A 17442-nucleotide genomic window follows, 5' to 3' on the forward strand; every position below is an offset into this window, starting at 1 on the left:
GAAAGGAATGCTACCGGGTGCGCCACAAAAAAGTTTCTCTCTTTAAAACTAATTTTCTCGAAATCTAAAATGTTTAAAAGAACCATTCCTATTCCATTGGAAAGAAGAAAGATAAACTTAAATTTTGATGGGTCATTTATTAAATTCGGTTCATTAGATTGAATGTTATGCTCAATTGAATAAAAAAGTTACTTTCTGAAAGTGCTCAATAACGTTAAAAATCGACCTATCAAATTAGACAGAAGCAAAATTACATGATGCATCAGTATTTTCGTTTCAGTCATTAAAAAGGATAATTAGCTGCCTAAATGACCTTTTGTTGTATAAAGAAAGGTTGAATTTCAATAAAAGAAAGAACTCCGTCGAAAAAAGCCAAAAATTCTAGTAAAATTCATAAAAATACATCAAATAATGGGTTTCGAGGTATATCCAGGCTTACATAGAGTTTATCCAGTCTGGAACCAAAAATCTGACGAAAATCTTGGGAAAAGTAAATTAAAATGATTTTGATGAATATCTTAAATCCTTTCGACCCATCATTTTCAAAATTTATGTATCTAATTATTGTAAAATGCTCTTAATGATGTAAAGCCTATTACAACTACCAATTTTAAAATAAAAATTTGATAGGTCGATTTTTAACGTTTTCGAGCTCTTTCAGAAAGTAACTTTTTTATTCAATTGAGCATAACTTTTGATCTAATGAACCGAATTCAATAAATGGCCCATCAAAATTTAAGTTTATTATTCTTCTTTCAAATGGAATAGGAATGGTTCTTTAAAAGTTTTTAGATTTCGAGAAAATCAGTTTCAAAGAGAGAAACTTTTTTGTGGCGCACCCGGTATCTGGGGTACTAGGCTTGGCAGATGAGGGATATGTGCGGACGGGACCTCCGAGAACCAACCCTTGGAAGAGACCAAATTTTTAGTGAAAAAGTGCCCCTTTTTTTGAAAGATTTTTTTCGATTTTTGAAAAATGTCTTACCCAGAGACTTTTCTCTCGCAATCAATAAATTTCCTAAAAATTGTAAATTTTCCGACTCTTAGAGAGACTACTTTGAAATTTTCTGAACCTTAGAGAAACTTTGGAAGGGGGGAAACCGACTTTTATCGTCCACACATACCCATCACCACAGATCTGTAAAGCCCGAAGGGCTAGATTTGCGGCCTTGGTCAAAAAGTGAAGCTCATCTTTGGAAGGATTTCCTACCAGAGTCACGTGACTAAAATATGCAATTTCACCGGTTTGAGAGATGTGAAATAGCGTTTGCCGCCTACTTTTTTTTATCTCGCGCTCCAAAAACAATTAAAATGCTAGATCCTATCCATCGGCACGAAATTTAAAAAGTCAAATTTTTGCTTCACTTTTTTTTGCTGGAGAAAGCTTAAAGTTGCCTATCTAACCCTTCGGGCTTTACAGATATCTGTGCCCATCACCCATTTTTGTCTAATCCCCCCCCCCTCTGGAAAATCTATCTGTATCAGCTTGCTAAAATCATGCGCCTACTGAAATACAACCAAGAAAGTTTCCTCGTGTTTTAAAGATGGATGGATGAAATCTTATGAGTGCACGTTTTTTATAAGAACATAATTTATAAGTGCATGAGTCTTTGATGGCGAAAATATCAAGAGCAAGATAAGAACTTTAGGCTTTACACACTCTAAAACACCCAATTTCTTTGGAAATTGCACAATAATTCTCATGAAAATGGTGGTGAAAAAAGAAACAGGTTAACCCTGGACAGAGCTATATCAGCCGGCTTTGATCGGAGTTTTTTTTTTGAAAGTGGTACCTGCAAAGTGTTAAAAACTAACGTCGCTACATATATCATCAAAAGTATTCGAGGAAATGTATTTACACCGCTATTGAGTAGTGCTACCATGAGGGTACCACTTTTCCAAAAAACTCCAATCAAAGATTTTGTTTAGCCGGGGCGCCGGGGCTGAGAAACTTGGTCCAGGGTATATAAAGTTGAGTAATTGAGACGAGACTGTTCATCTAATGTTTCCAGACCATCTGAAAAGAATACGACAAAGAACTATTAAAAAGCGACAAAAATGTACTTTACGCTGTTTAACGACTAGCGGTTTACAGAATGATAAATTGCGCATGCGTATAAGTCTGTATTTGGGTGAGCTGGAAACATTAGATGAACTAACTCCAGACAGACACGATCGCTTCCGTATTGCTCCACGGTGAGATTGACTACGTAGGTCAGTAAGCATGAATTACTACGTTTACTAGAAAGCGGACGGTCGTGACAATTTTTATCTGCTAATTTTAATGACGCTTTTATTACGACTTTCAGACGTTTAAGGTTGTCTTTTTTGCAAATGGGAGTTATCTTAATATGTTGAGCATTAAAGACTTTTATCGGACTAGCTTCAAAATGCCTGTCTCAGAAAATCGAGGCAAAATAAGTTGGATCAATTTAGGAGATTAGGATTGACTTTATAATTATAGATATTTTTTTTTTGACGTGTTGCTTTATACCCGCTGTGTCTTACGATTTAAGCATGGATTAGTGAGATTACTTTGAATTGCGTATTTGATTGTCGTTTTGGGTCAAATGATAATTTACATTACTAAAGGAGAATCCTGCCAGACGCTCCCCCTCCCCTTTTACATGTTTTTTTTTACAAGCATTGTACTTATAAGCACATATTTCTGTAAAGCCCGAAGGGCTAGATGTCGTACTTTAAGCCATCGCAGGCAAAAAAAAAGAATATCGCAAGAAATATAGTTGCTTATTGTATCGAAAATCCACGAACATGAACGTAAATCTTGCTGTTTTTTTTACAGGGACACTGGACCTTGTCTTGCTTTGACATCGATGGATGATGAAATGGATGGAAGAATTAAAGATTCTACCTACCAGTCTGGAGTAAAGTTTACAAGGAGCCGTAAAACTTGTTCGAGTTAAGGAGACTCTACTAAAATACCTTTTGTGAGCGCTATCAGAATCATAAATAGGCGAACTTAGTTCGATTTATGGATGTGGGTTAAAACCTCATCAAAATGGATTTCATTTCTACCAATCTACTTTGATTTACTCAATTATCAAATAAATTTTATCGGAACTACGATGTTTCCGGTCCAATATAATAAAAAACACGTGTTTGACATTGCTATAGGTTATTATAATATTCGAAAACAGGTGATCTTTCTAAGAGTTCTGATTTGCTAAATTTTGAATCAACTGCAAGTGCTCAAATCTGGAAAGTTAAGTGAATTTTTCAAAATATGAACTGACCTAACGGTAATTATGGTAATATATTCAAAAAATGTGGAAATCTTTGCACATTCCTAGATTATGACGATCAAGCCGGATATGGACTGTGTTTCCGGTCCAAAATTAGTGGTCAGTAGAAATTAAGATTTTTGGCAAAGAAAAAACACAATATATTTCAACATATTGAATCCTACGATTGGAAACGGAGCACCATTATCTATTGTATTTTTATCTCGATAAATTGCCGTGATAAAGTGTTCTTGCGAAATATAAACTTGATTAAAAAATTGACATTGCGTCATCGAACTTTTGCTTTTACCTGCAATTTTAACCACCTAAGCAAAAGCCGGGCCACTTAATTATGTCATCAAGTCTATCAAAATACCTTAAGTGGACCCCGGGCTATCTCGACTCCAAAAATGGTGACATTATTGATTCAAAAAATGGTACAACATCCTGAAGTTTGTTGAAAAATCTTAGGCAGCATTGAATTGAAAAAACGACATAAAACCACAGATATCTGTAAAGCCCGAAGGGCTAGATTTGCGGCTTTTATCAAAAAGTGAAGCTCATCTTTGGAAGGATTTCCTACCAGAGTCACGTGACTAAAATATGCAATTTCACCGGTTTGAGAGATGTGAAATAGCGTTTGTCGCCTACGTTTTTTGATCTCGCGCTCCGAAAACAATTAAAATGCTAGATCCTATCCATCGGCACGAAATTTAAAAAGTCAAATTTTTGCTTCACTTTTTTTTGCTGGAGAAAGCTTAAAGTTGCAAATCTAGCCCTTCGGGCTTAGATATCTGTGCATAAAACCATGAACATATAAACGACTGGACATCTATCTTTTATTGTCTCTTTGAAGCGAGCTTCGTTGCCGCCTGTATTTCAAAATTGCTATAAAAAATCCGACAATATTCCGTCGTAATTTTATTTCTTTGAATTGTTTAGGTAAAATGATTGATAGAGCTTGAACATTACTCCTAATGCACAAAAAGATTATTTTCAATTTTTTTCACGAGTTTGCAATATATTTTATCAACATTTTCAACTCTGAAATGCAGAATTTCAACTGCGTGTATACTTTTGAATCCCTTTTGTCACTCCAATAATTTTTTTTATGACTTGAAAAAAATAGCTTGCCAAAGTTGAGTGCCTGTGTCATAAGAATATCGAAATTAGAATGTGACACTCTCTAAAATTATTAGACACTTTTAAGTCAAAATTTGGAAATATTAGTCGGAGTTTTGACAAGCTGACGATGATTTTGCCTCTGTTATCTTTGTTATGATATAGATAAAAGACTTGAGAAAAGTAGAACAACAAAGACTTTTGTCGAAATTTTGACGTTGTCAGCAAGGTATTCCCAAAGTAGATCATCAAGATTTATTGTTTCATTTTATGTTTTAACGAGGCGGCAACGAAGCTAGCAGTGCTTTCTACAAAAATACGAAAGAGAAGGATGTCCAGTCGTTTATATGTTCATGTTCTGACGAAACCACAGAGACCAGATGATTCTAGAGCCTTAAAACCTCATGCTGCCTCAAGAAGGGAAAGGAAAATGGAATCACCATCAGCAAGCCATGTCCGAAACAAATAAAAAATTTTAGCTAGCAGTGTTATCTTCAAAAATACAAAGGAGATGGATGTCCAGTCGTTTATATGTTCATGATAAAACTAACTCTCTCAATTCGATCTTCAAGGGACCTAGAGAAAGACTCGGATTAAAGAGAGAATTTTTTACTATTTTCTAGTTGACAGTAGGGGCCGTCTATATAGTATAGTACGTACGCAAAGATTTTCCAAAAATTTCCAAAAAAAAAAAACCCTTGTACGCAGAGAACAATAGAAATAATGTCATTTAAACAATAGATGTACGCTTTGCTAAACCCCCTCTCTCCCCCTTCACTGCGTACGTACTATATGGATGGCCCCGTACCAAAATCCTAGTTCGAAATATTTGAATGGTAGAGGTTCGAATTAGAGAGAGCTCACTTTTTTTCGTTAAAAGCCTGGTCACTCATATGTTTTTTTTGCATAACTTAATGACACCAGTTTTTAAATCTATTTAATTTTTTGTACTTGAAGTAATAAGCGTGCGTACTATTCTGATTGATTTCGGTCGAGATAAGATTTAAAAAAGTCCTCTTATCGAACACATCTAAAATACATCGTCATTTGGCAAAATTCGTTTTAAAAACACGTCAATAATCTATTCATAAAATAGAAGAAAGATAATTAATAGTTCTTAATTCTTAATCCTAATTAATTTGATGTAAACGTAATGAGGCACTTTGTCGTATGATCTTTGATTCTCACTTTTTTACCACTGATAAAAGCTTAATGATGATACGTTAACGAACTTATGTTATTTTTATAGAGTGTGTTGTCCAATTTCGTATCCAGCGAAGCTTCAGCTTTTGCATACAAAGGCCTCCTATGATGCCTTTCGTGGGTGCTGTGAAGATCTAGGACTAGACCATTGAGTTTAAAGCCCGAAGGGCTAGAGGAGAATCTTTAACCTTTCTTAGGCAAGAAAAAGTGAAGCCTTAAAATATACGCCGTATTTTTTATGACGGATAGAATCAAGCAATTCCTTTGTTTTCGAAATCAAGCGGTAAATTTTAGTTTCAATCTGTCATTTGTGTAAAAACCAGGCGGATAGCGCAAGGCCGCGCAACTTTGGTAGGATTTGTTGGCTTCAAATCCTACCAAAGAGATTGACTTCTAGCCCTTCGGGCTTATACTTCATTGGGCTAGACTCTAGACTCCTGGATAGGAATCGAAGCCCGCGCGTGGCTTTTACACAAACGCCGGATTGAAAGTAAAATCTATCGCTAGATTTCTACATATGCAAAAACAAAGGAGCCGCTAGATACAATCCGTCGTCGTCGTCGTCGTTCTAGGCACGTTTTAGATGATGATTGTTTTATCTTGAGTTCTATCTTTTTTTTCGATTATTAAACAGATTTATTCATTATAAAAAAATCGTATCCGTTAAAGACACTATGATTCTTTCACAGTTAACTTCCAACAGTGATATCAAAGTGGTGTAAGATGCACGGGTACAAGATTGAATACTATCGACTTTAGTGAAAAGAAACATTTGATCAAATTATTTCATCTTTTCTTGTTACTTTTTCTTGTCGTTTTTTGGTTCATGCTCCAAAAGTATGTGGACACTTTTCAAAAATCTTTAACTTTATTCTCCTTGGAAATATCGTTTCAACGATGTATAAAAAAATTTTTAAAAAAGTAAAGTGTACACATACTTTGGAGACAGACTTTAATTAATAAAGCATTTATTAAATCTAATTAAAATTTTGCAAAGGAACGAGGTTAAAAAGAGAAAACTCCTTAAAATGCTTAAAAAAGTCAAATGGTATGAGACATTAATAATAAAAACCTTCAATTTTTTAAAATTCAAAATTCAAAATCCATATCCTCTTCCGGTTCTTGTTTAATCTCGATACACAAATTTAATCGATCATTATCGATTGGCTCATCTTTAATGTCTGGCTCTTCTTCGTATCGTTTTCGATGATCTTTCCTCGAATTTTTATCGTTCTTATCGACTCCACCTCCTCGTCGTTTTTCAAGTCTGTCTCTTAAGTCAGTACTACCAGACGACGACGTATTCACAGTTCCTAACCTAGATTTAATATTACTTCTACGTGGTGGCTCACGCTCCTCCTCCTCGTCCGAGCGCGGCCGCCTGTGATGGTAGCGCGGTGGCGGAGAGTCGTCTAAAGGTTCTTCTTTAATATCGCTCGCGTCTTCCGCGCGGTAAATATCGTGATATACGCCGTCTTTTTCGTATCCGTCTTCGCGGTAACGACGTTTCGATTTAGCCGCGTTCGTGCGCTTTGAGCGTTCGATTTCACCACGCGCATCCTCCATTTCTTCTGTTTTAGTAGAATCTCCTCCTCGACGTCCTAACCTATCGTATATCGAATTTGATTTATCCAGACGAGCTCGCAAATCGTTCACGCGGTGTGGATCGTCCATTGTGTCATCGTTTCGAAGTCCTAAAAGAAAGAAAAATTTGGCAAAAAGGTATTAAAAGTGCAAAAGCTGGACAAAACAGCTGTTTCTGGCTGAAAAACCCTGTTTTTAAGGGTTAATATCTCGAGTTAGGTACAGAAATCACCTATACTCGCAATTTATCTCCGATCTTAATTTTTTGAGAGCTTTCCAAAAATTTACAACAGGTCTCCGTTTTCTCAAGCTGAAATTTTCATTAATTTTTGACCCTACGATTTTTGCCTGAAACCGTCATATTTGTCCGAAAATCACACCAAAGTGTCCGAAAAAAATTGGCACTCAAATTATTTTGATTCCCCTACCCCTTAGCTTTCCAAAAATGTAAAAGCAAGTGCTTTGACCAAAACAATCGAGCGATTTTACAATATGCCCTCTACCAAATGTGAAAAATGAAAATTTGGTTCGTTCTCTCGGGTACCTAATAGCCGGGGGGATTGGAATAAGCGGGGAAATTGGAAAAACTCTCAAAACTTAATAAGCAGGGGGGGGTTGGAATAAAAATGTCCTGGGTGGAAAATTTGTGAAAAGAAGGTTAATACAGCAGAATTAGGACAAAAGAGGGGAACTTTCAACATAATTTTCCAAAAAATTAATAAGCGGTGGGGGTTGGAATAAGAATGTCCTGGGTGGAAAATTTTCGAAAAATTAATTAGCAGGGGGGGACGGCTATAAGGTACCCGAGAGTACTATGCTAATCTTCTTTCTATGATTTTGTTTTGGCGTAGAATTTCAATACGAAAAATCTGATGACAAAAAAGACAAGAACTCGTACCTAACCGATCACGAACTGCAGAAGCACCCGTCCAATAGCCGTCATCAATTCGTTTACCGAACTGTTGGCCAATCTCGACGCGGTCGGCCATCATGGTCCGGGACCTTGGGTCAAAAGTGTCAGTTTGTATGTTCATACGTTTGATCGTTGGTTCGTCTTCGTCGACCTCCATTTTACTGACCACGCCTGTAAAGGGTTAAAGGTTTTGTTTTTACCTACCTTATCGGCCAAAACTTAGTCGGCCCTAAGTGACTAAATTTTGCCTTGGTGACTAAAATAAGGGCCGACTAAAAGTTAGGGCCGACCAAAATTTGGGCCAATTAAAAATTTAGAAATGGCCAAAACTTAGTTATTAGTCGGCCCTTAGTGACTAAATTTTGACGAGGTGACTAAAATTAGGGCCGACTAATAATTAAGGCCGACTAAGTTTTGGTCGATAAGGTAAGTGTTACGTGTTCCCGTTTCATATCAGACACATGTTTCATATACAGTGTCTGCCTATTGTTATATTGTGCTGATATAAGCAAAAAAATGTTTTTTCTTTTCCTCTTTCTGATCAATCTTGCTCCACATCAGTGTCAATCCAATGTGAAAAAGCTTGTGAATTAAAATTGATGAGTAAGCAAACAATATCACTCTTATTTAAAAACAAAATCTTTAGAGTAGCTGTGTACGACACAATAGATGAGGCTTCAACACAAATAGTGTGTGTGTGTGATGTTGTATGGAGGGCGTTGTAATCTTTTAGATTACCTTTTTTCAACACAAATAGAAAATAAGAACATTGTAAGAATACTCTCAGGCTTTGCGGACGTTGGAAAATTAAACTTTTAAGACAATTTACGACAATATGAGAGTAGGAATTTTCTAAGCTTGTAACCAAGAAAAAATGATATACAAATGAGAACGGAAATCTCATGTAGAATAAAAGGGTAAAAGATCACTTGATTTTGATTTTCAGTATGAATACAAACTGTGAAAGCATGGCCTATCGATCCTTTAGTCTTTTGTAATCAAAAAGTGTTATTAAGGTTTTTGATGTTCTTAGTGGAAAATAAAACTCGATGAAAAGACTCTTAGTGGAAAAAAAACGAAGAAAAGCTAAAGGGTCAATTTATTAGTGGAAAATGAAAGAATGTTTAAGTACCTTCATTTAACAGTTCATCCAATGCAACAATTTTGACATCTGGTTCCTTTAGTTTGAATACTTCGTCCGCTTTTTGCTTCATTGATTCCAATTTACGTTTCCTATAAGACGAATGAGTGAGTGAGTGAGTGAGTGAGTGTATGAGTGTATGAGTGAATGAATGAATGAATGAATGAGTGAATGAGTGAATGAGTGAATGAGTGAATGAATGAATGAATGAATGAATGAATCTGAGTGAAAGGGAAAGAGCTTAGTTTTCACGTCAGTCAAGAATGACATAAAATCATGATATATTTAGTAGTAGAATTCAGAATTTTTATTTCATACAGAAGAAATTCTCCGTTTTTGAGACAGAAATGCATAATGAGCTCGGAAAACATTGAAAACATTTCAAATTTTCAAATTGTAACAAACATACCTTGATTTGGATACAATGCCTTTTACTAGAAATAATTAAAAAATGTAAAATCTTAACCATTTAGTCCATAGCTTTAGGGACAACATTGTAGCGAATTAGGTGAGGACTTTAATTGATGTATCTAAATTTCAAATTTCAGTTAAAATTCGCAAAACTATTTACGTTAAATTAAAGATAGACGGACAACAATACAGCGGTAGAAAATCAGGGCGAGAGGTATGAATTGACCAAAACTTTCAAACATCGTACAAAATATTTATCAAATATAACAAAGTCTCTCTAACCTTTTTTCTTATCTTCGTTTTTACCATACATCAGATAGTATTGACTCCGGGAGGCGGCACCCGGTAACTTTTTATCACCTATAAAAAAACCAGTAATTTTACGATAAAGAAATGTAGTAAAAGATTTCATCGCTTTAACGGAGACAGACTGTACAGCCCTTTAAGCAGCCTACTCTTAGGTTCCAAATAAACGGCCCCCGATTGTTAATTCTTCGAAAATTTTCCAAGGCCCGTCCTCTTAAAGTCACCCTGCAAAGTCAACATGACAAACATCTTATCATGAAGAATCTACACATGCTAAAAGAAACTTGTTTCTATCAGGTAAGTATAACGGAAGATTTCACAATAAACGAACGGAAAAAGATCAAGGAGATGCACGGAAAAGCAAAGAAACTCAAGAAAGACAATAACAATAAAGGATTCAACTGGCGCGTAAGAGGAAGCCCAAGAACATTAAAAATCATTAAAAAAAAATTACAAAACCGAACAAAAATATCTTCAAATTATAATAATAAACCAAAATGCTCTACAGAAGAAATCGTCAGCGATTGGGCATTAACAGATGATGATGAATGATTCATTTTGTAAAATAGGCAGTCGAACTATATTAGCTTTAAAGCTAGTACAGATTTGTACACATTTTTCGACTTTAAAGAATATATACAAAAATGCAATTAGGGGGGGGGGGCGTTTATTAAAATCTCGAAAACTTTCCACCCCCCCCCCCCCGTTTATTTAGAACATATGAGTATATTTGTGCAGGTTGAAAGCAAAATAAATCAATAGTATCTATAGCTGCAAAGAAAGATAACCTAGAAATTTCTTTTTTAATGGACACCCAGCTATATGAACAGGCGAGCATGAATAACTTGAATAAAAAACGATAATTACTCATGGTAGCCGGTCTCATAAACAGTTGATACTCTTGATAGGGATAGCCTAGACGCCAGACATCTCTCGGATCAATATCATCCTCGTCATCTTCTATAGAGATAGCCTTGTTGCCAGTCTCTTCAGACTCTTGCTCTGATTCTTCTCCCTCCTCAACTTTAATCGTGACACCATCCTCACTGGTCTGTTGTGTTTGTGTGGTAATAGTAGGACTCATTGATGATGCCATCTCTGGTAGAAAAATCGAGAAAAGTGAGAAAAGTAGAAATTTTTAAAGAATTCCTAAACACGATGAAGTCTACACGATTGACAGCTTCCGAACCTTTTTGCCTTTTAAAGGAGGAACGGTGAGTATTACGCCCGGAATGAAGAAGACACATGGCCTACGGAAAAGCTGATTCTAAAATACAAAAAGAAAATACAAAAGCTTTATTTTTTGAAAAGCTTTTTTTTCAAATGTTTCGGCCTTATCCGAGTGTTATCGTCAGGTGAAATCATGGAGGTATAAAGAAAGACAGGAGAAGTATGCTATTGTAACCAAGCTCGCCCTACGATTAAAAAAGTTACGATGTATGCATGCTCATAATCTCATATATCGTGCATTTTTAATGAGCTCTTTTATCCATAGGTTAAATCTTATTGGCTCATTTAAGCTTTAGAAATTAGATGAGACGAGATTCATTGTTTCTGACATCAGTGTAAGAAAATATTTGGACTAAAAAAAGGCCTGTAAACTTGGCAATCCTTCATCAAATGATAAGATTTTTCGATCAATGTTTTCTTTCAGGTGAACTCTATTGCTTGATACTTTCCTCCAAAATTCTCCAGCGACTTTATGTCTACAAATTGAGTCTGAAATCATGTGTGCTTATAAAGAACTTTTCATTTTCTGGCTTGAGAAAATATCTTTTCAAAACAAAATTGAACGGATAGCGAAATGGAACATAAATTTGTTTCGTGGACGAAGTTTTATCTAATTTTCGTATATTAAAAGGCTAGAATCTTCAATACTGATTATTAGAATGTTCAGAGCAAACTTGAGTTCTACTAAAAAGTCTTATTTCATCGGGCGAGCTTAGAATTTCTTTTGATACATTTTATAAAAGAAATCAAAAGACTTTAACGACCAATTACCGACACATTCAACTCCTGTTTTCTTTATACCTCTATGGTGAAATCAACTGAAATCGATTTTCTTGACAAACTTGCTCAAAACTTAAATTGAATAGCGCTCCGTTATGCAAACGTCATAATTATTACTTTTCAAATTTGTCCGAAATTCAATCCCATAATCCCTTTCACTTTGATTTCAAAATCGTGAGAGTTGTTACATTTTCTTTGTTATAAGTGTAATTAATGTGCACAAGAAATTAACGCAATGAACGATGGGATTGAAACTCGGGCAAATAAAGAAAGTGATGTCTATTTTTAGATTCACCACGGTGTGCTATTGAAAAATTTCGAAAAAGGACCAAAAGTGGGACCTTTTTATTATTATTATTTCATTGTAAATTACATAGCGGATGTTACTTTCTCTTTGAACATCCCTGTGTCACAGACCCGCTGGAAGCCCATCCCTACTGGAAAATTTGACAAAAATTTCGTCCCCGGTGGGAAAATGTCCTGGAATTTCAGCCCCATTGGGAAATCAACTTTGATTTCATCCCCACTCGAAAATTCGATATCTAAATATTGCACTCCAAAACCATCCCCACTAGATTTTTTAACCTTGGAACAATATAATTTCTATCCCCATTGGGATTTTAATAGGAATTTTTATTTCCACTGAGGAAAAAGGTTCCACCGGGGCTGTGAGACAGGGGTGTCTTTGAATAGTCTCTTAACGACTAGCAATCCCAACTTATAGAGGACTATCCATCGAGTCATGTTATATAGTGTATACCTTCTCTATGCTCCTTCTGTATTTCTTTGATGGATTTGTATGTTTTGCTCATGGACTCCATTACTTTACTGACAGTCGCTTCGTCATCCCATATCACGTTACCTGGCACAAGAGAAAATATTAAAATTCCATTTCCAATGCACGTGTTTTTTATTTTATTTACAAGAATGATATTTTAGTCCCAAAAGAAAAATACTGGGTCGGAAACGAACATAGTGCTATTAGCCTGTTTCATAGGATTCGTGCATCTGTAACATGATTTTTTTATTCAATTTAAAGGGGGAAAATACACAAATCTGTGCAGATTTCCCTTCGAGAAAGACATTGATATTCTGTCATCATTCAATTGACTTGGGAATTCTAGAACTCTTTTCCATTTTTTGTTTCTTTTGTAAAACTTCAAATCTTAATTCGCAAAAAGAGTTCTCAATAGGCCATTTCACAGTCGAAATGGATCATGGGTAATCAAGACTGATTGCGCCTCCATAACGGCTTCCCGTTGGTTAGACGCAAAAATCTTCAACAAATATCAAAACTTTGGACCAATAGTAAGACGTCAAAAGCGAGCAGTGGTCCTGATTACCCATTACGCTTTGCGACTGTGAAATGGCCTATAAACGAGCATTTTATTCATCGAACTTAGAAATTCGGGGACCCAGACCTCCGTCAATGTATGATCAAACAGCAAAGGATATTCTTGGTCATTTTCAAGCCATCATACAAAAAAAAGCACAAAACCTAAAGAGGAAGGGTCTACTAAAATTCGCTCAATGTCGCTACTTTATTATTTTATCATAATCAGAAAGCTAAAAATGAATAAAGGCTTGGGGCACGAGAAGTTTTTTTTCGCGTCGGTGCAATGCAACATGCTTTATCCCACCAACACAAGAAAAAAAGTGTGTGTCCCATGGTTTCTTTTTTTGTTTCATGGGACAAAAGTGAGGGAAATACCAAAAGACACGCTGATTTTGTCCCTGGGACAAAAGTGAGATTTCACTTTTATTGGTAGAAAGAAAAATTGGATGGAGACACGAGAAAGCGTTTCAGGCTGGTGGGATGGAGCAGGTTGCATTGCACCAACGCGAAAAAAGACTTCTCGTTTCCCCAAGCCTTAACACAAAACAAATAATTTTTGGTCAATTTGATGGAGTGAAAAACTAAAAAAAGAACAAATGTTTCTTTACTTACAAGAACGGTCGTCAATCCATTCCAGTGTATCAGGACCAAACAAATCGAAATAAGCGAAGATATTTTTAGTGCTCATATTATCTACACCATATATATGAATGGCATCCAGCCTCATCTGATCCAAAGCGCAATCCAGCACGGGTGGCCAACTAAAACGACGAAAAAGACGTGAAATGCGCATGCTCAGATCATTATTTCTCTGTTTGTCGTCACCCAGCAACCGAACATACACGAAATATATGCCAAGTAAAAGCTTTTTATTGCTTTCTTGAAAAGTTTCATACAAAAATTCTGTGCTTAAGCCTAGAATTGCATCGCAGCAGACTAATCTTCTTTCAACATATCAATGGTCGGCCCGAATCCAAAATTATGCCATATAAGACTCATTTTCATACTTTTAAAAGGACGATTTTCTTCAAATTTGTTGACATTGTTGTTAAAAAACAAATTATACCAAGCCCTGTGATAATACAAAGAACGACAGAAAGACAGACATGTTTAGCCATTATTAAAAATAATTAGGAGTAAAATGACGAAAACTTGACTTACCAACAGACTACAGAATTTGTACATCCAAAAAGATCAAAATATGAATTATAAAAGCTTACTTAATCTTCTTCAGGTCGACATCTTTGAAGAATGAAGAATCAAAGTTGGTGGTTGCTTTCTTTGGTTGTTCGTTTCCTATTGTTGTCACAGTGTTGGTAGAATCACCATCATCTGTTGTAATAGGTTCTGCTTCTTCTCCTGTGCTTGTTGTCTCTTCTTGGAGCTGCTGTGCTTGTTTTTCTCTTTCCTTGATACCAAACCTTTTCGCACGTCTGTTCTTTTTGTCAATAAATTCCTATTGGTAAAATTGACTTGGTTAAAATTGAAATATAAAGTATCTTTCATGGTATCTTCCATATCTCATAGAAAGCACCCCCCCCCCCAATGTGGCTAATCCGTTTTTGCTTGATTGGGGGCTTTATTCAAAAAGAAAATTACTTGGAGCTTGTATGCTAGGGGGGCTGAGTGTTAAATAGCAGTATTGAGGTTAGAGCTGATAGTTTACAAATACTTTAAATTATGTTAAAAATCTATGCTGTGGTGATGGTTTTGACCCCTCTTAAAAACAAATTTTGCCAGCGGTGCAATAAATCTATCGAGAATTTTCATGCTGAATTTCTTCAATATTTTGTTTTGTAGCTACGTTTTTAAAATTCAGCTGAGGCTATTTCCCTCCTAAAAAATGCTGGGGGCTGGACCCCTCTGTATTCTATGTATCTGTATGGTTCATTTCTGAGGAGGAGCTACTCCGGTAAAATGGTGTATAGGGGCGTGCCTCTGGTACTTCTGTCATGCTCTGAACAAAAAATCTTGCAAAATTACCAAACTTTCAAAAGGTATGTTTGACATGGTCGACTTCAGGATAGATTTTGCCAAATAACAATATAATAAGATCTTTCTGTCAAATTCCGTCCAAAAATGTTTTTTTAAAGATTTGTCGTTCAGACTGGTTCATACTTTACTGTGAGTTTATGTCTGACAAAGTCCATTTATCGAGATTCAGAGATTAGTTTTCCCTAAGCAAGATCCCTCTTATTAAAAAGTTTGGGCAAACAAACATTAATATTGTACAGAAGAGACTTGATTAAAGGTTTTGTTTTTACATAAGTGTTTCCGTTTCATATCAGACACATATTTCATATCAGGACAGTGTCTTGCTATTGTTATAGTATACTTATATAAGTAAAAAATTGTTTTTCTTTTCCTCTTTCTGACCAATCTTGCTCCACATCTGTGTCAATTCAATGTGAAAAAACTTGTAAATTAAAATTCATGAGTAAGCAAACGCTATCACTCTTATTTAAAAACAAAACCTTTAAGTAGATGAATAAGTTACCTTGTCATTAGGATTGAAGCCAACAACAAAATCTTTTTTGTTATGATATTTCTTCTCCTGAAAACAAAGTGTAATCCAAATCAATAAGATGACATTTCTTTATCAAATACACCTTTTCGACCGTAGCCGCCAATTGCTGTGATTATAACCTTAAACTAGAACCAGTCTTTTTTTCATAATTTTAAAAGAAAAAGGTGTCAAAAAATTGGATCTAGTTTCGGGGGATAATTTTAATCAAATCAATTTAATTTGTAATCAAATGGCACGCGACTTTCTGTGCGACTATGGTCGAAAAGGTATATTGGAATGAGGATTTTCGCCATAAAATTTTTAATAGATGGCAGGCAATTTCCCAAAGGAAGAAATTTAGGATTTTTAAAATCTGGGTCAAATCACAATTAAATTTACCAAAGTCTAATTACAAATCCTTTTACAACAACAAAAATTGAAGTCAAAACAGTATTCGATCACAAAAAGACTTCATAAATCTTTTATATAGGAGTGACTAATACCACCTATTCAAAAACTTAGGATCTACTCTATTTAAAATTAAAACACTTACATATATTTTAGCAGCAAACATAGGAGAGCTTTCATCATTGACTGGCACTTCTATTTGAAGATTTTCAAACTCCATCCCTGGTGGGTTTGCTAACTTCTTCTTGTTAAGTGTAGTAGATAAATGTTTTAATCTTGCACTAATATTACAATATAAGTTAAAATAGTTTTTCTCAAAAATTTTGAATATTTTAGCAAGACTATCCCTTATAATGGATTCTGTGATAGCAGTTCTCTAGAAATCTTTGTATTTCAAGGGATATTATAAAGTTACAACTAGATTCGTGGGTGCTGAATTATTTCTGGTACCTGCAATTAGATTAGAAGGAATTGTTGTATTTAATGCTACCAACAGGGTAATATGTTGCCAGTGGGCACTCTTAATATAAATCTGAATAAAACTCACATATCTATAGATTCATACAAACTCACTAAAGCATGTTTCAAAAAATTGGCAGTCTATAATTTTAATAATTTCCCTTCAAAAATCCATGATGGTGGATTGATGACAATTTGAAGCTTTTGGCATTTTCGGGCAATGTATTAAAATAAAACCATATCCTTGGAAGAAAAGTGAGGAGTCACTTATCTTTTAACTTTTTAAAGTTTTCAGATATTCCATTTAGAATTTACATTTTCTTTCTGAATTACTAAGCAATGACAGATCGGATAGATAGTAGGGGGAAATTTGTAAAATCGCTCGGTTTTTTTAGTCAAAGCACTTGTTATACATTTGGAAAGCTAAGGGTAGGGGAATCAAATACGGTCGGGACAAATACGGTTCAGGCAAAAATCATAGGGTGAAAAATTAATGAAAATTTTATGCGAAAATGGAGACCGTTGTATTTTTGGAAGCTCTCAAAAATTAAATAGTGATATATTGCAAGTATAGTGATTTCTTTACCTAATCGAGATATTGGGCTTCCGAAAGCGCAAACTGGACCCAGCTGTTTCTGGCTGAAAACACTGAACACAAAACCATGTTTTTAAGGATTAATATCTCGAGTTTTTGATTCCCCTACCCCTTAGCTTTCCAAAAATGTATAACAAGTGCTTTGACTAAAAAATTCGAGCGACCTCAAAAAAACGAACAAATTTCCCCCTACTAAGAGCCTGGTC

At 35.3% G+C, this 17442-nt stretch overlaps 1 protein-coding gene across 1 annotated transcript; it reads right to left on the minus strand.

Annotated features, from left to right (window-relative positions):
• Nucleotides 1–6338: 6338 nt before the first annotated feature.
• Nucleotides 6339–16463, minus strand: LOC136822073 (nuclear cap-binding protein subunit 3-like). The gene is made up of 11 exons (XM_067078287.1): nucleotides 16328–16463; nucleotides 15766–15822; nucleotides 14489–14724; nucleotides 13881–14029; nucleotides 12693–12794; nucleotides 10790–11020; nucleotides 9899–9976; nucleotides 9615–9639; nucleotides 9197–9297; nucleotides 8050–8235; nucleotides 6339–7261 (listed from the first exon to the last, which is right to left on the minus strand). The coding sequence occupies exons 1-11, from the start codon at nucleotides 16400–16402 to the stop codon at nucleotides 6657–6659; spliced, it is 1845 nt and encodes a 614-aa protein (XP_066934388.1). The 5' UTR covers nucleotides 16403–16463; the 3' UTR covers nucleotides 6339–6656.
• Between the last annotated feature and the right edge of the window lie 979 nt (nucleotides 16464–17442).

This window comes from Clytia hemisphaerica, unplaced genomic scaffold, assembly GCF_902728285.1.
Source record: "Clytia hemisphaerica strain Z4C2 unplaced genomic scaffold, Clytia hemisphaerica genome assembly, whole genome shotgun sequence".
Classification (NCBI taxonomy): domain Eukaryota; kingdom Metazoa; phylum Cnidaria; class Hydrozoa; order Leptothecata; family Clytiidae; genus Clytia; species Clytia hemisphaerica.